This window comes from Macrotis lagotis, chromosome 1, assembly GCF_037893015.1.
Source record: "Macrotis lagotis isolate mMagLag1 chromosome 1, bilby.v1.9.chrom.fasta, whole genome shotgun sequence".
Classification (NCBI taxonomy): domain Eukaryota; kingdom Metazoa; phylum Chordata; class Mammalia; order Peramelemorphia; family Peramelidae; genus Macrotis; species Macrotis lagotis.
Genome location: NC_133658.1, coordinates 867,312,957 through 867,336,300, shown reverse-complemented (window position 1 = coordinate 867,336,300; position 23,344 = coordinate 867,312,957). Strand labels below are relative to the sequence as shown.

The following is a 23,344-nucleotide window of genomic DNA, read 5'->3' as shown; positions in this document are numbered from 1 at the left end:
TCCTCATCTGGAAAATAACAGAACCTACCTCCCAGGATTGCTATAAGGCTCAAATGAAGTAATATATGTAAAGCATTTTGCAAACCCTAAGATGCTATTTAAATACTAACTCTTTTTGTAATTATCATCATTTCCATTTTGAATTTTAAGAAACTGAGGATCAGTGAGATTAGTTCACTTGTCCATGGTCATTTGGCTAAGATGCATCTGAGACAGCCAGCACTTTCCTCACCACAACATGCTGGCTGTAAACATACCTTGCATAGAGTATGTGAACTTAGTAAATGTTTATTGAATTAGACTAAATTGAACTTGTAAATCCTAAAGGGCCTGATGGAAGTTGTTATTATCACTTTTACCTTCTGGCAATGACTTTTCTATTCAATTACATTCAACAAGTATTTTTAAATGACTGCTTCATCAAGGTTGCGTACTGGGGATATGAAAAAAAAAACAAACAAAACACCAAACTTTCTCTGACCTTCAGGAGCTTACAAGATGTGGGTGAGAACCCATAAAATCTGGTGGAGGGGGCACTGATACCTGCTGAGGATGAAGGGAGATAGGTATTCCAGTGGGCAGACAAGAGGAGGGAGAGCATTTTAAGCACAGAGAACCACCTAGCCAAAGGAAGATAGAGCCAAATACAGCACTAGTCACCTAGGCTATTGGCAGGTTGAGTGGTTCAGTGAATAGAGCACCAGGTCTCGAGTCAGGAAGTCCTGAGTTCAAATTTGGCCTATATCCTTACTAGCTGTGTGGCCTTTGGGGAAGTCACTTCATCTCTGCCTCAGTTTTCTTGTCTGTAAAATGGGGATAATTATTCATACACACACACACAACCCTTTAAAGTATGAGTTATTTTTAAAGTGATTGGCAATAGTAGACCCTTAAACAGACTTTTTTCCTTTGGCCACAGGACGATCAGACACAGATGAAGCATGCCCCAAGTCAGATTAAGATCGGATGAGCAGATCAGCGGATCAGCATTGCCCTTGGCTCTGCTTTCCTGGACCAACCAGAAAGAAAGAATGTCCATCTCCAGCATCCTTTGATGCTGATAAGCAGTCCGGATGGGTGAGTAGGTTCAAGAGCTCTGACAGTGATGCCAACTTGAGATCAGGCACGAATTGGAAATATTTCAGGTGCCCTGGTGCTGTGTGTCTTAGATAAAAGGGCTCTCCACAAGGCATTGATTGGGCTGGGGAAACTTTGCTGGGGCTTGGGTGACTGGGCTGCCTGGGAGACTCCCAGGTGAGAAGTGAATCTTCACAACCACAGATGGAATTCCTGATCTTGGGTTTATAGAAGCTGAGGAATGCACCTGTTCCCAGGGTCCCTGGTAGTCAGACTGCATGACAGCATAAGAGCAAACAGATGGAGCGATGGGCAGTGGTGAGGGCCAGAGCAGGGTGAACTAGGAGGAGACCTAGACATAATGACAACTGACCCGTTTCTATCACTCTCCCTGACTTTCCAAGTACTTTCTCTCAAAGTATCCTGGAGAAGCAGGAAAGAAAAGGGTTGTTGTCCCCATTTAATAGATGAGAGGAGGGGCGGCTAGGTGGCGTAGTGGATAAAGCACCGGCCTTGGAGTCAGGAGTACCTGGGTTCAAATCCAGTCTCAGACACTTAATAATTACCTAGCTGTGTGGCCTTGGGCAAGCCACTTATCCACATTTGCCTTGCAAAAACTAAAAAAAAATAGATGAGAGAGTTAAGGTTTAAAGAGTAAGTTGTCTTGCCCTGATGACCCAACTGGGATTCAAACCCAGGCCTCTTTGTTTTGTGCATCAGTGACAGAAAGGGGGCCAATCCTGTGGGAAATATCCACATAGCTAATAGGATTTGCATATTTTCATCTGTTTTCCATTGTACCAAGAATAAGTAAAAGAAACCTGGTGCATTTTGGGAGGGTTGTTCTTCAAGGTGGCTGCTTACCTGAGCACCTGCCACAGAACCTGGATCCTCAGTACATGGGCACATGGACAGAGGTTGGGGAGGTGAGGGGAGGAGGGAGAAGGGAAGGAACAGCAGGGCAGGGAGAGTTTGAGGAGAGAGTGGGGCAGAGGATTGGTTAAAAGAGCAGGCATAGAAGGAAAGAGAAAGGAAAGAAGTGAGAGGCAGAGGAGGTGAGAACAGGTCAGAAGGAGGAAGAGAAGGAACTGGCAGAGGAGGTGAGAACAGGCTAGGGGAGGGGAAGAAGAGAGGAAGAGAGGGAAAAGAAAGAAGAGGAGGCAAGAATAGGCCAGAAGGAGGAAGGGAAGGAGCAAGAGACAAAGAGGTGACAACAGGGCAGGGGAGGAGAAGGAGAGGAAGACACAGGGGAAAGAAGGAAAAGGGGGTGAGAACAGGCCAGAAGGAGGAAGGGAAGAAACAAGAGACAGAGGAAGTGAGAAAAGGACAAGAGAGAAGACACAGGGGAAGGGAGGAAGAGGAGGTGAGAGCAGGCCAGAAGAAGGAAGGAAAGGGAAGGGTAGGGCAGAGGAGAGAAGGCAAGGCAAGATTCTTTAATAGAATTATGTATTTAAGCAGTTGTAACTAGGGTGAGACAGCGTGGCTTCATTGGAGGTCCCAGTATGAAGGAAAAGTGCTGCTTTCTCTCTCAGCCATGCTACTACTTTCTCTGAATTGTAGTTAGTAAAACCTAATCCTAACACCTTATAGCTCCAAAGTCTTCTGCCAACTGGTGCCTTCCTGTGGTTTAGGCAGCAAGTCATGCCCAGGGAGAGGGGGAGGAAGAATAATGTTGCTGGCAAAGAGACCCTTCAGGATTGTGAGGACTTCTAGAATGGTTTTTGGGCTCCTCTGGAAAGCAAGAGAGGCTTTCTAAAGAGAAAGCTATCAAAGTTCCCTGACAGCCTGGATCCAAGTGGACAGAGATCACAGAACCAAGGCTTTGGAGCTGAAAGAGACAATAGAAGTCATTCAATCCACCATCACACCCTTCCTTTTACAGTCAAGGAAACTGAGGCAAGAAAGGGGGCAGCTGAGATACAAAGGGAATGGTCCTCCATAGGCCCTTGGAGAAAGATTCTAGATTCTTTCAGGGAGTTCATTTCTGGGGTGTTTCAGGGGATATTAATTAATGTGTCTATTTAAATCCCCTGTTATGAAAGTAGGATTGGGATGGAGAAAGAGACTATGATCCAGGTGCTGAACTTTTTGGAAAGGAGAAAGAATGACCCGGGCACCAGGAGAATCTAGATAGGGTAATCTAACCAAATGAGGGCAATCCTCACAAGAGGAAAGTCTGCAATAACAGAGAGGGTCTGAAAGTGGCAGTGAAAATCAAAGGACATGATCATTCTTCCTGACTTCATTGTCCCAACAATGCCTCCAGTATAGGCAAGACTGGCTATGGTTATCTGCCCTGCCCTCTGGGTGGAATCAGGTTTCTGTGGGTGCAGGAAGATGGAAGGGGCAAAAATAAACTACAGAGTCTAAAAAAAAGTGTGATTCCTGAACAAAGGATGAGTAGTACCACAGGGCAGGACCCACATTTGTGCCTTTCTGTGTATGTTAACACTTAGCCCACATAGTAGGTACTTCATAAATGACTGCTGACTGTTAAAAAGCAGCTAAGGCTGAGGTGGAAGGGGATGAGGGATGGAGAGTGGTATCAGATAAAGAAAATTGCTTAGGCAGCTTGCAATTGAATGGAAAGGATTCAGAGAGGAGATTAGAGGTTACAGAAATGATGGATTTTTCTTCCCCCTCCCCCTATCCCTCACATTTAACTTTTAATCCCTTACCTCTTAACTACATTTGTTCCAGGTAAGGGAATTCCTGGAGAGGGTATCTGGTATTTGCTTTTCAATTCAATTCACATTTATTAAACCTTTAATAGCCACAGGGTCTTGTGAAATGGTCAAAAGCTTTGGGCAGGCTCAATTTACATGGGAATTTAGTAATTTATGGTTTAAAAAAAAAGACAGCAACTCTGGCACATAGAAGACTTCCCTGAAGGACCAAGGTGTGACCAGTGTGGACTCAGCATTTGATGACCATTATAGTAATGAAGCCATAAATTCATGCCCTGGAGTCTGGGCTGCCAGTCTTTGCTTTGTGTGGGTAATGGATCAACAGAGATTTGGTTTATGTGGGGAGACAGCAGGGAAGAGCAATCTACAGCTTGGGAGGGTGGACACCCTGTTTGGGGGTTGAGGGTGGACACCCTGTTTGGGGTTTGAGGCTGTAAAAAGGAGTTGTATTTCAGTGCCTCTGGGGACCATGTTCTGGTGAGGGAGCATGGATGGTCAAGGATTCTGGGGGATAGGAAAGGGTCTGAAAATGCTAATAAATGGGGTTTCCAAAACCTAGGTTATTCTGGGGATGGAGAAAGGAAATGCATAGTGTAAAGGAGGGAGAAGGCATAGAAACTTTTGTAAACAAGGAAAATCCATCCATAAAAACTATGGAGAATCTCATGACATTTTTTTTTTTAGTTTTTGCAAGGCAAATGGGGTTGAGTGGCTTGCCCAAGGCCACACAGCTAGGTCATTATTAAGTGTCTGAGGTCAGATTTGAACTCAGGTACTTCTGACTCCAGAGCCAGTGCTCTATCCACTGTGCCACCTAGCCACCCCTTATGACATATTTTAAGGAAGTTGAATTCTGAGGAACAGAAAAAAAAAAACCATTGAAAAAGAGCATGAATCAGGACATGGGAGATTACCAGGGAAGAAGAGAATATATATGACCATTGACAATCACTATATCAATTTTTTTGCTTACTTATTTTGAGTTTAATGGGAGAGCAGAGGGCCAAAATGATTGTGATAGAGAGAAAAAGTATTAACAAAATATGATTCAGAAACAAAGAAAATAGTACTTTTAAGGAGACATATTTTAGAAGATGAAATGTGGGCCTCAGTTTCCTCATCTGCAAAATGAGAGGGTTGGAGTGGGAGTTCTCTAAGGAGTTCTCTTTCTGGTTTAGAGCACTTTGTATTTTTCAAAGCACATGGTATTTCACTGGACCTTCTAAACGCACTTCCCAATGTGGTAAGTTAATCAAATATTAATTTAATTCAATAAGCATTTATGGACATCTAAGTCAACACAACATAAGAGAAACCAATGCTAGATGTAAAGTCAGGAACTGAGACAGTCCCAGCTCTGCTCTTCATAGACTATCTGTGTGGTCTTAAGTAAGTCAATAAATAGATGTTAATCAATAAACATTTATTAAGCACCTACTATGTATCAGGAGATAGGCTAAGCCCTGGGAGGCAAGGGGCCTTGGTCATTTCAATGATGTGATCACCAAACGCAAGAAGCTAATGAATGGGACTTTTGGGTTAAGGGAGAAGGTGCTTCCAGACATAAGCAGGTGCCAATTCTGCTACCCTCTGACCTAGCTGGTTTTGTTCACCAGAGTCTAGGAAGGGTGTTGTTAAGCTTGACAACATCCAGAAAATGGTGACCAACACAGTGAGGGATTTGCACCATGACTTAAGAGAATCTTTGAAAGAAATGAGGATGTTTGATCTGTAGGCATGGGGGCTGGGGAGGGAGGAGGTATGTGAGAGGGACCTTCAGTTATGTGAAGATCTATCCTTTGGAAGAGATGTTAGACTTTGTCCTTCTCTAAAAACCAGAAGAATGGGTGGGAATTGAAGGAAAGAATATTAAGGCTTGAAGTAAGGATAATTTTCCTAACAATAAGAACTGTTCCCAAATGGAAGGAAGGCTGCCTTGGGAGGTGGGGGGATTCCCCCTCATTACAGGGTTTCAAGCTGAGGCCAGAAGGACGGTTCACTTTGGGGGGATGTGGTTAAGGGAAATATTTTTCAGGTATGGAATAAGGTAGACAAGATGGTCTCTGAGGACTCTTACAACTGGGAAATTCTGACATTCTGAGAAATTACTTAATCCTGTCCAACCCAATTCAACAAAATCTTCATTAAACATTCATGGACCCCAACACCTAAGAATCTGCCCTTCAGAAACTTCCATTCTGGGTCTAAGTAACTTCTCAGAATGTCAGAATTTCCCAATTTGTAAGGAATGCCAGAGGCCATCTTGTTCACCCTGTTCCAGATGAGGGTTGGGATGGGGGTGGGGGTTGAACTAGATGAACTCTAAGCTTCCTCCCAGGTAGAGTCTATGATGTTCATGTATACCCATGACTACCTAAAGGATGCTCAGAAAAGCAAATGCAAAAGATTTATTCAAAGGGCTTTGTCAGAGGTAGAACTACATCTAGCTATTGTTATCAAGCCCATCTGGACAGTGGCTTGTTTTTTTTAGCTTGTAAGTCATTTTGGCTTCCCACTGGCTCCCTGGTACAGATGGTGGAGTTAGGACTTGCTGGTAGAATTGGTGCCAAGGGAGTGACTTCCAGGTGTGTGTGTGTGTGTGTGTGTGTGTGTGTGTCCGTGTATCCTCCACCCTTAGCAAGTAGGCTTCCCTCATTAATACCAGTACCCTGTACACCCTGGAGCAAGTATCCTGAAAGCAGATCATACACTGTTTCAGAAGGAGAATGGACTGCCTAGGAAGCTAATGAGTTCCAAGCTATCAGAGGTTTCCAAGTTGTTGAAACTGGGTAGCTACTTGTCAGAAGAATTACAGAAGCTTCTTGGGAATTGGGGAGGGCAGGTTCTAGATGACCTCAGAGGTCCCCTCCCACTCTAAGATGTGCTCCTTCCCCAACCCCTCCAGCCCCAGGGCCCTTTTCCCCTTACATGATAATGATTGGGTGCAGGGGTGGGCCATTTGTAGATTTTCTCACAGAAGGGAAGTTGGAACATGTGAGAACATGTGGTGCTAAAGTCTTTCTTAGAAAGCAAACTGGACTGAAGATTGTAGGCATTGGCTGCAGGATAATTAGGAGTCTTCCTGTACAGTCGGTTCTCCTGCAAAAAGACAAGGGAAAGGAATCAAAGCACTTTTTCTTAGGCTGGCTCAGAAGACCCAGAAAGGAAAAATGATGCCTATCGAGTCTTTCCACAGGAAGCAACAAAGATGGCAGTCCTGGTGAGGAGAACAATGGGAATGATGAAAGCAAGAGGCAGCATGGCCTAAACCAGGGGTCTAGTTCTGCCTCTGAAATTTAGTAGCTGGGTAAATTTAGGCCCACTTTTTATCTTCCAGATGCCCCAGGCAATTCTGAAGTTATAAATGAGGTGTTGACTTGAATCAGTGGAGAGAGTTTCTAGGTTGGGAGGTGTTGACTTGAATCATTGGGGAGAGTTTCTAGGTTGGGAGTCGTCCTCAAAGATGAAATCACAAATCCAAACCTAATAATAACAATAAGAATTGCTCATATTTATCTACTGTTTTACAAAGCACTTCCTTCATAACCTGTGAGACAGGGGGTTAGGGGTGGAAGGGTATCATCTCCATTTTGAAGATGTGAAAACTGAGGTTCAGAGGAAGAGAAACTCCTTTCCTAAGGTGCTCTCAAACCCAGGTCTTTAGACTCCAAGTTTGGTATTGTTCCAACTATATCTTGGGTTGTCTTTTCTAGCAAGAGAAGCCCATGTGCCTTCTGGGCCTGTAGGTTTTGGTTCTTAAGAAAAGCAAGTTCAGGCGTGTTTTAGTTTGAGCTTTAAAAAAAAAACAACACCCTCCCCAAGCATGTATCAAATGTTTAGGGTTTGGCATAAAAGACTTTGCTTTCTGTGCATTTCTTTTGCTTTGGCTGCCTTCTGATTCATTCATTCTTGACTCATCAGCTGTGTGCTAAGGGTTATTTGATGGGGAGAGCTCAGGGTTTCTTTAATATTTTACTAGAGTCTTCTCAGCAAAGCATGACTTGCTGTTTCACACAAGTAAACAACTTGGGATCTCGGAATGACCCAGTGGAATTGGGCTCCAACCCTCTGGAGGCCACGGTTCCACGGGACTTGTTCCTCCTTCCCCTATTTCCCATCTAATAGCTGTTTACATAAGACTCAACAATATTTTTGCTGTCTCATCAGAACCAATCCAGGAAGCCCATGACAAACTGTTCTCAGTTAAAAAACAAACAGAATCGATGTTTGCACAACGAAGAGGGACAAAAGCTATAGAAACTAGACGATAACATCTTCTTCACCTGGGATAGTATGGCGGGTATCAGAGTAAGATCAAGAAAAAATGTCCAGTTATCTCCAAGTGAAATAGTTAAGGACATTGCTGGAGTTTCAATGTAGGGAGGTTGGGGGGAGGGAGCTTCTCAGGGAGACTTTGCATGTTGCCCGAGGGAAGGGTGAGATGGTGAGGCCCTGCTTCTTGGGCTCAGCTCCTGGAGCAAGGGTTCTCAGAAGCATTTCCCTGGGAACTGCTGGTGATTTTCAGGTGCACGATCTAGAGGCAAAGGCCCTGGCTTCCAGTCCTGACCAGTTGGCCAATACCCATGTTACCTTGGGGAATAATGGTGATAGGAAACATTTATTTGGTGCTTTTAAGATTTTTACATACATTATCTCATCTGATTCTCACAAGGACCTCTGAGTAAATTGACTTACTCAGGGTCTTCCAGGTTGTATCTGAGGTGGGATTTGAACCTCAGGCTTTCTGACTCAAAACCTCACTACAAAATAATGGGCTTGAACTAGACACCCTTTGAAGTCACTTCCTATTGTAAAGGCATGATCTTGTGTGTGTGTATATTGATCCTTCACCCCTACCCTTCCAAGTTAATCTCTGGTCATATATGCTGAATTCCAAAGGAAAATTCCCAAGGAAAAAAGATATAAGAGGAGAGTGAAGTAGTCTTTTTTTTTCAGGTTTTTGCAAGGCAAACGGGATTAAGTGGCTTGCCCAAGGCCACACAGCTAGGTAATTATGAAGTGTCTGAGACTGGATTTGAACCCAGGTACTCCTGATTCCAAGGCCAGTGCTTTATCCACTAGGCCACCTAGCCTCCCCGAAGGAGTCTTTTTTTTTTAATTTATTTTTTATTTTTGTTTTGTTTTTGAGGTAGTCTTTATAGAAAGAAGAAATGGCAGGACAGAATTAGATCCAGAGGCCTGGGTAGGAATCTCAGCTACTAGTTGCTCTCAGTCATTTTACCTGATACTCCTCCTCCTCATCTATAATATTGGGGTGATTTCACTTATACTCCTTAGGAACATATTTTGTAAGCTTTCAAGCACTGTAGAAGCATCATTACTATTTCCTGTGGGCGCCTTCATTGCTAGAGACACCAACCATAGCTGGGGAACTTTAGGAAGACTTATAGAACTATTGGTCTCTCATCCATCTTCCACATCTTCCTGAAGTCTGCATCTCACCTTCCCTGCTCAAAAACTTTCAAATATTCCCTATTGCTTCCAAGATGAGTTGACAGCGCCTCAGTGTGTCACTCAAAGACCTTTAGTTATCCTGTCCACTTCTCCAGGTTGATTTCGCATTTCTCCACTTTGTTCTAAACAGGTCAAGACCCCCAAAGTCGGCCTGTCTGCCTACTTCAGAGGCCATGTCCCACTTCCATGCCATCTCATGTTTTATTTATCCAAATCTGAACATTAAAGCCACTACCTCTGAGTCATTTTCACATTTGTAAAATGAAAAACATTGGCCTCTTCTAGCTCCAACAATTAATAGTCCTGTTTGGATTCTTATTGTTGATGTTCAGTTATATCCAACTCTTTGTGACCCATCGCAAAGGTACAAGAATGGTTTGTCATTTTTTTCTCCAACTCATTGGACAGATGAGAAAACTGAACCAAACAGGATTTAAGTGACTTGCCCAGCATCGTGAGTAAGTTTCTGAGTCTAGATTTGAACTCAGGTCCTCCTGATTCCAGACCCAAAACTCTATCCACTGTGTTAACCTAGCTACCCATCCAATGTAAAAAATGACCTACAAATATATTGCTCTACTGATCCTTCTGTTGTCAGTGCTCTCTTCCAATTATTATGTATATACTTCTATGTTTACAAGTCCTAGCTCCACCTACCTCACCCCTCTCCTCACTCTCTACTCCCTATTATAGGAAGTCAGCTCCTTCAAGATATGGGGCTGCTTTTGTTTTGTCCTCCGGTTCTATAATCTGACTCAATGTTTAACATAGAGTAGACTCCTTGGGTTAAGCTGGACTGACCTTGTCTGGATGGATTAGATTAGATCAGACTGGATGATAAGGTCCAAGATGGTAGAACAACTTCATCCACTAATTCTTCCCCATCTCATCCTTCACTCTGCAGTTTTCAAACAGTTAGACTCCCTGTAACATGCTCCCTTCTCATCTTTATCACTCTGAATGTGCATAGAACATAAATCTTGAAGTTATATCAAATCTTGCCTCTGGCACTTGCTAACAATTCAGTTCACCTCCCTGAGACTCCGTTTCCTTACCTCTAAAATGGAGGCAATAATATAACTAGTGCCTGCCTCATAGGGTCATTGGGAGGCCCCAAGGAGACAATGGAGCTCTTCACAAAATTTAAAGCAATATGCAGATATCTATTATCAAAAATGTTTGTTTCCCTCAAGGCCAAAATGAAGCATCACCTCTTCCATGAAGCACTCCCTGATATGCACCCCATCTCCCTGCATATTGAAATCAAGTTCTCTTCAAATGTCCTTAGTTTTTCATCTGGACCTTTCCTTTGCTCTTATCACCTTGTATCTTGTATGGGATCCAGGATGAGAGAGAATATGAAGGGAACTTGATGAACATAGGATCAACTCATCAGTCATTCAATCAACAAGCATAAAGTACTACTAATTTACTAAGTTGTAAAGTAGACACTGTGCTGAGGATATAAAAAACAAATGAAAGTTTATTTACAAGGATATTCCATTCTTTTTTTATTTAGATTTTTTTTCTAGGCAATGGGGTTAAGTAACTTGCCCAAGGCCAAGCAGCTAGGTAATTATCAAGTGTCTGAGGTCAGATTTGAACTCAGGTACTCCTGACTCCCGGGCCGGTGCTCTATCCACTGCGCCACCTAGCCACTCCTCCACTGTGCCACCTAGCCACCCCTAGGATATTCCATTCTAATAGAATTTGGAGATCATAGAGATAGAGCTGGAAGGGACCCCAAAGTCATGCAGCTCAACCTGCCCATTTTATTGATGAGGAAGGAACCTGAGACCCAGACAAGTAAAATGATCTACCTAAGGTCACACAGATAGTAGAGGTGGCTCATCCAACTCCAAGTCCAGTGTCCTTTTCATGACATTGTGATGTGTCCTCCCTGAGGACAAGGACTGGGTCTTATTTCTAGGTCTTTGTATCACCTTCTGCCTTGGGTCTAGTTGATACTTTACAAATGTCTGAGGCTGATCTTAGCTCTGGACTAAAGACCCTACTTGGCAAACGTGGGGAGAAGGACACCAGGTAGAGCAAAAGTGAGGAAAGCTGCTGAAGGAGGCCCATCCTGAGCATCCTCTTCTCTATCCTCTTCCTGACTTCCACCCTTCACCTAGTTCCTGAGTCTCAGCTGTTCCCCCTTAGCATGATTCTATAGTGGAAAAGCAACTTCATAGTTCTCCACCCTTGGGTTAGAAGATGAATAGTCACCATGGCACTGATCAGAGCCTTCCCAATTGAAATTTTGGGAGGCAAAGGTGAGCCAAAGTCCAGTACTTGACCCATCTCTTTGTTTTGGCCCTGGTCTATGGAACATGGCCTTCAGCCCTAAGGGCTGAAGTCCAATCCCCACTCTTCACCCCACTATCTCTGTCCTTTAATCTCTTCAGTTCTCAGTTCCCTAAACTGTAAAGGGCAGAGTTGGAGCACAATGACTTCTGATGTCCCTTCTATCTCTAGATTCCTTTTTAAATTTCCTAAATTCTTTTTTTATTTGTTTTTGTTTTTGTAGGGTTTTGCAAGGCAATGGGTTAAGTAACTTGCCCAAGGTCACACAGCTAGTTAATTACTATATATCTGAGGCTGGATTTGAACTCAGGCCCTCCTGACTCCAGGGCCAGTGCTGCACCACCCAGCTGCCCCCACCCCAATTTCCTGAATTCTTTAACCCAGACTTAAAACTACAAAGGATCTCTGTGGCAACCTAAGCCAACATCTGCATTTAGGATCAAGAAATGTTTTACAAGTATTTTCAGGGGCAGGTTAAGAACCCAGAAACTCTGAGTGCTCTCCAAAAATAGTACTCTGTACCACAGTACCATGCTGCATTCCCCACACAAAGGGATCCACTTCCTGGGTCACCCTGGCCAATGAGCCGAGAAGATTCATTAGATTCAAAGATCTCCTGGAAATCACCTAGAGAAGAATGGCCAGTGTTTAGGAGGGCCTGGAGATCATGCCATCCAAGGGTTGGCCAAAGGAACAGGGGTCATGGAATGTGGAGAAAACTTGCTGGGGTGGGGAGGTTCATAAACTCCTTGAGGGTAGGGAACATTTTTTCTGGAGCCTCCAACAATGCCCTGGTCATGGGAGGGATTTAATAAATGCTTTTAGGATTAGATTAGATTGGATTGAATTGAACTGACCTGGAGTTCATAACTTCATTTCATGTATTCAAGGACCTATACTCTGTGGCCCTAGAGGATAGAACCAGGAATCAATGCAACAGATGAAGGTTAAAAAGAGACTATTTTAGGTTTCCTATACAGGGAAATTTAAAAAAAAAGTTCTAGAGCTGTTCATGATTGGAACAGGCTGTCTCAGAGGCAGCGGGTCCCTCTTTCCTGAAGGACTCTAAGAAAGAGGCTTGATGATCACATGTTGGGGGTGGGGTGTTGTCAAGGGGATTCATCAGCTGGAGTAGATGGCCTGAGTTCCAAATTTGAGAACCTCCATTTCTCTGAACTCAATTACAGCTGGCTTGACCTGGAGACAGCCTAGGCTGACTCCATCATCTGAGAAGCCTGACAGAATGGTCTACATCATCCCCGCTCTGCCCAGATAAATCCTGTATCTTTCCCCAGTGCCTCTCCTCTCTGACCCCTCCTTTCTGCTATATGACTGCCCAACAAGGTCAGGCCCTTTCTTTCTTACTCAACCTGAAGAGAAGCCTTGCTGCCTCCATTTCATCCCACCACCTCACTGTCTTAACAGTTCTATTTCAAAACTTTCCGTTACTCCCCATTAAACATTAAACTCTGGAGTCTAGCATTCAAGACTCTGGATATTCCCCTTCACATATTCTATACTCCAGTCAAACTGGCCTACTTATGCTGTCCTTCATCCCCATCCCAACCCCCATATTTATTCCCATCTCATTCCATCATACTCCCCTACTGCCCTGACCTCAAAGTGCAGTGGTGTGATGGACAGAGAGCAGACAGACAGACACAGAGAGACAAAAACAGAGGGAGAGAGACAGAGAGAGACAGAGAAGCAGAGACAGAGAGACAGGGAGAAAGACAGAGATGAGTGACAGAAAGAGAGAGAAGAGACAGAGACAAAGAAAGAGAAAGACAGAGACAGAGACAGAGAAAGGGGGGAAAAAAAACTGAAGTGGAGTTAGGAAGATGCAGATTCAGATTCTACCTGTGACACTTCCCAACTATGTGACTTGACCTGGGTTGAAATCTCACCTGGGATATAGTCACCATGTGACCTCAGAGACAAAGTCACACCTAAGCCTCCCTTTCATTACCTAGAATATGAGGATACTTAAAGGACTTCCTTCACAATGTTGGGAGGGGGATCAGTGAAGCAGTGCATTAATATGCTCTGCTAACTTTAAATTACTATATTAATGTGATATTTCATTCATTTCATTTGTTCCCCTGACAAGAATGGACTTCAACATGGGGATGGCAGGGACCTTCCTTCAAGGTTCACCTCAGGGGATAGCCACTCCTCCATCACTCCCTCCCCTAAGTGAAATGGAACTGTCTCTCCCAGATTCCTCCTAACACTTCACATGTTTCTTTTCTCCCTTCTCCTCCGATCCAACATCCTACATCCAACTGTGGGCTTCTTAAGAGGAGGCTCCATGTGGATCCATCTCAGTATTCAGGCAACAAAGTGGAGAGAGTGGCAGGTTCAAAGTCAGTAAGACCTGAGTTCAAATTCAGCCTCAGATAATTACCACCTGTGTGGCCCTGGGTCAATCACTTTACATCTATCTGCCTGTCTTCTCATCTGTATAATGGGGATCTCCCTGGGTCGTGGTGAGGATCAAATGAGATAATATTCATAAAAGCCTCTTATCATAATGTCTGTACCTAGTAGGAGCTATATAAACACTGGTGGCCAAGGGCATTATTATTCTCTGAGCAGATGGCCTGGTTTGACCACCTGGCCATTGGGACCTGGCCTGGTCTCCCATGGGCAGAGCCCCTGCTTGGCTGAGCAATTCACTGGAAGGAAACCGAGGTGTTGCAGAAGTGTTTGTTGATGATTCAGCCAGTGACAGGCAGAACCCCTAGCATGTTTCTAATGCTGTGTGTGTGTGTGTGTGTGTGTGTGTGTGTGTGTGTGCCTCAGTCACCTACAGGTGGATTCCCACAATCCCTCAGGGCAAGGGGGATTGATGAATAGTCCTGCCACCATGATGAAGGTGAAGCAATGAGACAGTGGGAGGTGGCCTGCTTCAGGTCACAGTCGATTCACAGTGCAGGGAGGAGGGCACATCCCTTGCGTGCCTTCCCTAGGGCTGGTGTGGAGCTGACATAGGAGCAAGGTACCCGTGGCGTCAGGAGAGGTGTGGTCCTTCTGACCTGGCAGGATGGGTCTTGAACCCGCTGCAAATGTGGAAGGTTTACTTCCAAGCTGAGGGAGACCTTGGGTAATTCAACTCTGCCAACCTCAAACTTCAAACAGCAGCAAGTGCCAGCAGAAGCTGGAAAGGGCTTTGAGATCATCTGTGCTGAAGAGTGCTATCATAAATCAGAGGCCCCTCTGGGACTTTGAAAAGACCAAAAGGAGAACAGTAGTTCTCTTACCTCCTTAGGGAGGTAGTGTGAGAATTGTTAACTACAGATGAGAAAATAGAGGCTACAGCTCCTAAGGGGGGACCCAGATCCTAAAATGTTCTTTCTGTCATATCCCACCTCCCCAATTTAAAAACTATAATGTCTTCAAATGCGATCCATTTTTGCCATTTCTATTTCAAAATGATTTTTTTGTATTTTGACTTGGCCAAGATTCGTTGTGTTTATTTTGATGTGATACTCAGACAGAGAACCTGACAAGAGTCCCAGTTTCCTCATCAGAAAAAAGGGATAATGACAGTATTGCGCTCTACTTATTCTTAGGGTGCTTATGAGGCAAGTGCTTTGTCATCAGAAAGCACGCTACAAATATTATTGTCTTTGCTTTACTAGGATACCCAACTGAATCATCCCAAATGACCAAATTCTGAAGTCTCTCCTGGGTGGGGCAACAAAATGGAAACCTCTCATGCTTTTATTTACCTGTCTGCAAAATGGGCAAAAACATTTATGAAGAAAAGTTTGTCTTCCTGACTAGGGTCATGTCTGTGAAAAAAAAATATTTTTTTTTCAGATTTAACCAAGGATGTTTGTCATCATGGAAAACTAATCTTGGACTTGAGATCAGTAGATCTGAGTTCTGTGAGTCCCCAACTCCCCTGCTCCCTGTCTGAGTAGCCTTCAGCAGGTCACCTAATTCAGTTTCCATTTCTTCATCTAAAAATGAGTAACACCTGAGTAACAGGAACCAAGAAGACCTTGATCCAAATCTTACTTCCTACCCTTATTCCTTGAGTGGTTTTGAGCAAGTCTCTTAACTACTGTGTTTCTTTATCTGTAAAATGGGAATGATAATAGCAGCTGCCTCACAGGACTGAGATTATCAAATGAGATAATACCTGGAAAGTGTTTTATAAACCTTAAAGGACCATATATAAATGCTAGCTATTATTATTATCATTATTATTATTACTATCATTACTGTTATTCTCATTACCTGGAAGGGTGTAGTAAGCACCAAATGAGATAATTGGTGGGAAAGCCTTTGGTAGAGAGAAAAGCACCTAACAGAGATACTGCCTCATTAATGGGAATGAAAGAGATAATCAAAAACAGAGGCTAGAGAGGATATGGAATAAACCACCAAAAAAGGAAGATTGTCTCACCACAGAAGGAAAAGTTCCTGTTCCTTTCCTTGATATTGAGACACTATTGAACTCGGGAGATTGATGAATGACATTGTAGAAACCTGGACCTGGGTTTTCATCCTGAGAGAGAAAAAGAAAAATCCTGTCAATCAAACAGTCGGTCAATTATCGATCAATAAATATTTATGAAGAGCTGGACACCAAACCTTGCTCACTCCAGTGCCCTCTGTTGTCTTTTTATCTCTGAGTAACAATGCCCATCAAGGGAGTTCATTGCCAACTAAGTGAAAAATCTCCTCTTCTGCTAGTTACTCTACTGTCTGTCACTACTACAGTCTGGTAAATGTACAGTTTCCCAAAGAGCACTGGGTTGGAGATTTGAAACCTGGGTTCTAGTCTCAGCTTTCCTATTCACTCTCTGTGTGACTCTGGGCTTTGAATCACAAATCCCTTAAGCTGTAATTAGCACTTTTGATACCTGCTGCAAGAACCAAGGAATATAAACATGTAGGGGTTGGGGGGGGGGGGATGTGGGACATAGGTGCAGTACATAGAACAGTAAACCACCTGTTAAGGAAGAAGGGAATTTAGAACACACAAAAAAGTTGGAATGAACCTTAGAACATAAAGTGCTAGGATAGGATAGTGCTAGAGCTGAAAGACATCTCTGGACAGAGAATGTTAAGGTGGGGAGCAACTCCTCACTTTATTTATGGATGTAACTAGGTTGGGACAGCTGGAGCTTTGTCCCAAGGCATTGAAATTTAGAGGGAGCACCCTTTCTTCCAAAGCAATCCTCCAAGTCACCAACCTCTTAATGTAACCACCTAAACACAGGCTGCTACCATCACCATCACCCTCATCCTATCATCATTATAGCTTTAGCCCATTCTCCAGAGTTCTGCTTCAGACCACTGTGGTAATGTTCAAATTGCATCTTGGGATGAAAGAGAATATCATTGCTACACATTCCCCCATCATCAAACACTTCACCTCAATGAGGGACCTTGGTCATGCTCTAGGGGCACAGCCCAGACTATCTATTAAATTGATCACCCCTCCCCCGTATACCCAATAGAACAGAATGTGCAAACCAGGAGAGTACATTAAAGACACCTCCCTGCTTGACTCTCAAAGTATTCCTGTTATTTCAGTTCACTGGGCTTCTATCTAAATTTCAAAGCACCATAATGGTAGTTCTACATTGGCAGTGTTTAGAATGGTTGTTTAGATGGCAAAGAAACTTGTAAAATGGCATCACTGTCCTGCTCAGAATCTTTCTATGGCTCTCCATTGTTGATTGTCTTAACACCCTTAATCTAGTCTTCAATCAATCAAAAAATAAACACTTATTAAGCATTTATTATATGTCAGATACTATGCTGGTCACTGAGAATGCAAAGAAATTTAAACCAATCCCTGCTTTCAAAGTGTTCACATTCTAATGGGGAACAACACACAAAAAACTATACAAGAACAAAACAGTGTAAATGAGGAGGAGTTTGGAGGGAAGGAAAAAGGAGGAATTTGAAACAAACCTCAGAGATTTGCCAGGAGGCAGAGGTGAGGAAGGGAAACATTCTGTGCATGGGATCAGCCAGTCAAGAGAAAGAGCACCATGTTTAACAACAAGCACAAAGACCAATGTCACTGGATGGTAGAGTATGGGGAGGAAAGTGAAGTATAAAAAGATTGAAAAGATAGGAAAGGTCAGATTCTGAAGGACTTTAAAAGAAAGAGGAATTTATATTTGATCCTGGTGATGATAGGGAGTCACTGAAGTTTATTGAGTAGGGGAGTGACATGATTAGATCTGAGCTCTAGGAAGATGACTTTGGCAGCTAAGTATAGGATGAACTAGAGCAGAAAAAGACCTGAACAGATAGACCAACCAGGAGGCTAAGGGGACATGGAAGGTAATGAAAGCCTGCCCCAGGACTTGGCTAGAACTGTGGCTATGGCTATATAAGTGGAAAGAAGAAGATAGATAATGAAAGGTGCTGTAAAGATGGAAAAAACAAGACTCAGCAACAGATTGGATACAAGAGAGGAAAGAGAGTGAGGAACATACCTAGCTTGTAAGCCTTGGGGGACTGGGAGGATTGGTGATGCCCTTAACAGTAATGGAAAATTTGGAAAGATGTTTTGGGGGGAGGATATAATGAGTTCTGCCTGGGTCTTATGGAATTTAGGTTTCTACAGGACATCCAGTTCAAGATAGACAAAAGGCAGTTGGTGATTTGAGTTTCTAACTTGCTGTTCAGTTGTTTCAATCGTGCCTGACTCTTTGTGACTTCATTTCTTGGTAAAGACACTGGAGTGGTTTGCCATTTCCTTGTCCCATTCATTTTACAGATGAGAAAACTGATGCAAACAATGTAAAATGACTTACCCAGGGTCACACAACTAATAAGTGTTCGAGATCAGATTTGAACTCAATTTCCCAACTCCACGCCCAACAACTTTATCCTATGAACCTAGTTGTTCATTGGAGAGAGGCCAGGGATGAATAGATAGATTTAGGAATCATTTACATAGAAATAATAATTTAATTCATAGAGGCTTATGAGTATACAAGTGAGATAATACAGAGAAGAGAATCCAGGACAGAGTTTTGAGACTGCCATGATTGTTGGGTATGACCTGGATGAATAAAAGGAGAAAGAGAAGGAACAGTCAGAAGGGTAGGAGAGCACTGTCAGCAAAATTTTATCACAAAAACCAGTCAGGAAGGAGTACCCAGAGGGAAAAGGGGGGAAGATCAACACTGTCAGAGGTTTCAGGGAGGTCAAGAATGATGAGGAATGAGAAAAGGTCATTAGATGTAACAATTAAGAGATAACTGGTTTCAGTCTAATGAGGAGGCTAGAAGTCAGAGGGTTAAAAATCAAGTGAAAGAAAAGGAAGTGGAGGGATGGATAGTTGTCCACTCTCAAGGAATTTAGCTAAGAAATGAAGGACAACAGTTGAGGAGAGGGGGAATGGTAAGATCAAGAAGTCAATATTTTTGAGGATGAGAGATAGATGGGCATGATTTATAGACACCGGGGAAGGAGTTAGTAGATAGGGAGAGACTGAAGATTAGAGTGGGAATGATAGACAGGGCAACCTACTTGAGAAAATGGGGAAGGACAGGATGGATATTGAGGTTTTATCTTGACAAGAGGAAGGGCCACTTATTGATTAGAAAAAAGGAACTTGAAGGAAGACACAGAGACAAAAGTGATGGAAGAGATGGAAGACAAGGAAGCTCTCAACCAATGGCCATAATTTTTCCAGAAGAATATGAGGTAAGCTCCTCAGCTGAAAGGGTGAGAAGAGAGATGATGTGGGATACTTAAGAAGGAATAAAGATTTTGAAATATCATTGTAGAGAGTGGGAGAGTAAATAAATCAGGGGAATGCAAAAAGGATTGTCTTTCTCCATTGAAGGCCCAGTTAAGATTATGTAATGTAAAGGTGAAGTGATTCCAGTCACTGAGGGGTGGGGATAATGAAGAAAGGACAGTGTAGCCAATGAAGAGGGATTGGTAGAGGAATTAGAAGTCATAGCAAGGATAAAGAACAGGATTGGGGTCATAAGGAAGAGGGAAACAGGATAAAAGATTATGATCTAATGAAAGAATTTGGGATTTCGTGAACATGGAAGTAAAATACTCATAAGAGATAGCAAGAACAAGAGTATGACAATCTCTGTGTGTGCCTGAGATGTAGGTAAAGGTCATGGAGATTGAGTAGACTGAGGAACTGTAAAGTTAGATAGTTGAGATGGAGTATTAATATATATTGTTATTTTCTTCAATATTTATTGAGGACAAAAGTTGGGGAGGAGGGAGACTGTGAGCCAGAAACTGAACTCTGAAAAAAGGGAGAATGCCCCAGGTTGGGAAGAGAATGATAGATAACAGCCTAAAGGATAATAAGTATTGGATGAAAAATTTGAATAGAGTGACTCTCAAAAGAGGACAGATTCTTCGGTGGTGGGGATAGAAGGAGAGTATAGAAGTGGCAATGAATAGCAAAAAGTGCACTGATTCTTGATTCATGACTATGAGTTTAGGGATATAAGAAAAAGTATGATCAGTTTTGGATTGTGTGAGTGTATCATCAGGAAGGAGCCAGATCTCGGTGATACCATAATATGGAAGGAATAAGAAAAGGAACAAGTTTCTGATGAAAGTGAGTTATGATCAAAGAGGTATTCCAGAGACCACAGTGGAAGGGGGCAGAGGTATAGGGGGAGTAAATGAAAACTGGGACCTTTGTGGGGTTGAGTTGAATCAGAAGGAGAGGGCAGTTGGGAAGTGGAAGGTTTGTATTTCCGTAGCCAGGGGTTTAGAATCACTGAAAAGAGAGAGCGTGAGGCAGGTGAGACAATGTAAATGATAGAGGAATGAAGCTAGGCAGGCTATCAGTGACTGGAAAGACATCCCATAAGTATTATTTGAGGCACTCCCTTGAAGTCCACCATGATAGCAATTGGTGATGCTGTGCCCACTGATGGCCAATATATGCGCATCCCCAATAGGGGCTGGACTGGTCTAGAAAAGGTGGATCAAGTCTGTGAAAGGTCTCTAGAGAAGTGAAGTCTCTAGAGCAAAGAGGCCCCAAGTGGGTGACTTAAGCCAAGCTGATGCATGACTCTCTACCAAGGCTCTGGGGCCAAGCTGATGCATGACTCTCCTCTAAGGCTCTGGGGCAAAGACGGAGGCTAAGAGATGACTGACCTGGATCTGAGAATAAAACAGAGCTTCCTGGGAAGTCTCTAAAGTGATGAGGCAGTTGCTTGAACTGAGATAGCCACACAGTTCCTAGGGTAAAGAAGGACTAGATTCAGGGCTGAAGGAGAACTCCTTTGAAAAGGGACTGAGAAGATGGTAAGAGGCATGGCTTCCCTTACAGCCATGTCTCCCATCTCCCATCTCATTAACTATGAGAGCTTCAAACCAATCAATCAACAAGCATGTATTAAATAACTTGGAGGGAAATGCCTGCCTTCAAGGAGCTTACATTCTATCAAGAGAAAGCAATATGAGAGATAGCATGGTATAAAAGAGGATAATGTCTTGGAGTCAAGAAGAGTTGGGTTCAAATCCTGCCTTAGATAGCTGTGGGACCCTGGTAAAGCCACTTAACCTCTTTGTAACTCCAAAGATAGCAGACTTAAAGCTGGAAGGGATCTTTAAGGTCATCTAGCCCAGTTCCTTTACTTTGTAAAAGAAGAAACTGAGGCCCCAAATGTTAAAAGGCTTACCAAAGGCCACATAGTTATAAATCCAGAATTGAGATTCAAATCTAGGTCTTCTGACTCAAAAAATACCATACCAAGCTGCCTTTGTTTCCTCTTCTATAAAATGATGGGATTGAGTCCCTCCAAGTTCTAAGTCTACAATCCTATGTATATCCATACCAAAGATATAAAGAGTAAACCAACCATTTAATCTTGCTGGGTCTAAATTTCTCCATCTGAAAAATTAATTACCTCATGGGTTCAGTGTGAGAAGAGCCCTTCTGTCAATTTTTAAGCTGAGTTCTTATGACCTCTTATGACTTTCTTCTCCATGAGTCTTTATTCCACCAAATTGGGTCATCTATCCATCAAATGCCAAACATTTACTCAGCACCTCTTCCTAAACCTCCAACTTTCCCTCCCTGCCTCTATCTCTAGTTCTGCTGACTGACATGATTTAAAAACATGCGTCTTCTCCCCAACTGGGTTATGATATCCTTGAGGGCAGGGATGATGTCTTAGGTCAGTCAACAAACATTTGTTAAGCATCTACTATTTGTTCAACACTGTGTTCAGTGCTTGGAGATAGGTAAAAGATTTGTCCCTGTCTTTTGCAATACATATACTAAGAAATATAGGGGATAGAATGAAAAAGAAATCAACATTTAATTTTAACTTTAGTTAAATTACAAACAATATAATAGGGGAAACAACTCTAAAAAGACTCTGAAGGGAGATGGGGAAAATGATAAAGTGAAGAGGAGTCCAGCTAAGGTGAAAATGATGAGATGATGCCCTCAAAGCTGCAGGATATCCACTCTCTACTAGCTCCAGTTAGGGCATGAGTAGATGTGAATCTTAGGATTAATATGATCTTGTAGAACAATGAATTTCTGGAGACACAGAAGAAGGGCAAGTATTGGAAAAAGATACTCTGTTATGAATAATTTTCTATAGAAGATCATGGTTATATGACTGATTATAACACTAGCTAGTATTTATATATCACTTTACAGAGGTCACTAGGTGGCACAGTGGAGAGAACACCAGGTCTGGGGTCAAAAAGATCTGAGTTCAAATTTGGCCTCAGAAAGTTAGTAGTTGTGGGATCCTAGTCAAGTCATTTCTCCCCGTTTGCCTCAGTTTTCTCATCAAATGAGCTGAGAGGAAATTACAAACCACTCCAGTACTTTTGTCAAGAAAATTTCAAATGGGGTCACGAAGAGTCACACAGGACTGAAAATGATTGAACAGCAAACAAAGCACTCTAAATTTTATAAAGCACTTTTTAAAATCTTACTTCACTTGCTCTTCACAAAACCGCTGTGAAGTAGGCACCATTATTGTCCCCATTTTCCTAGTATGGAAACAAAATGCTAACTTTCTATCTCCCCATTGTTCAATACATAAGGTACTTGATAAATGGTTACTGGATGAAGCATTGAAAAGTGGCCACCAAGAAACATGGGAAGACTTAAATGAACTGATACAAAGTAGAATCAGCTGACCCAGGACAATACTATAAACTATGCCCACAGCGATGTAAATGATATAGGAACATCAACAAAGCAATAAAAATAAAATATTCTGAAATTAGACCAACCAATCCAGATAGGTCATATAGTAGTGGATTAAACATAGAGTCAAGAAATCTCATCATCCCGAATTCAAACCTAGCTTCAAACACTTATTAGCTGTATAATCCTGGGCAAGTCACTCAACTATTCTGTGCCTCAGTTTCTTCATCTTCAGATTGAGAATAAAAATAGAACCTACCTCCCAGGGTCATTATAAACATCAAATCAGAAAATGAATTGTAAGGAATTTTACAGAACTTTCAGTGTCCTACAAATGTCAGTTACTTTCCTTTTTAAAAATTAAATGTTTACATCTTTTATCTTTCTATCCCCTCTTTCTTAGTGTAACCTTCCCCCTCCAAACAAGAAAGCCAGCCTCTATAATACAGAAGAAAGAGGAAAACCATATAACAAAACTATCCAGGATATTAAAAAAAAAAAAAAGAAAAAGGTAGGATCTGTAGTGTTCCACATCCATAGATCCCCACAAAGAAAGGAAGGTGAGGAGGTACCTTCTCATGGCTCTTCTTTGGGATCAAGCTGAATTTTGTTTAGTCATTTCAAACATATCTTACTCTTCATGATGCCATTTGGG

General features: G+C 42.6%; 1 protein-coding gene across 2 annotated transcripts in view; it reads right to left on the bottom strand.

The window, feature by feature from the left end:
- Positions 1 to 23,344, bottom strand: part of STPG1 (sperm tail PG-rich repeat containing 1) — a 126,596-nt gene that overhangs the window by 54,553 nt on the left and 48,699 nt on the right. For both annotated transcript variants that reach the window (XM_074218119.1, XM_074218118.1), the window contains exons 4-5: positions 15,961 to 16,062; positions 6,693 to 6,863 (exon numbers count right to left, since the gene is read on the bottom strand). In XM_074218119.1, coding sequence (XP_074074220.1) covers positions 6,693 to 6,863; positions 15,961 to 16,062 — 273 coding nt within the window. The remainder of the gene's footprint in view (positions 1 to 6,692; positions 6,864 to 15,960; positions 16,063 to 23,344) is intronic.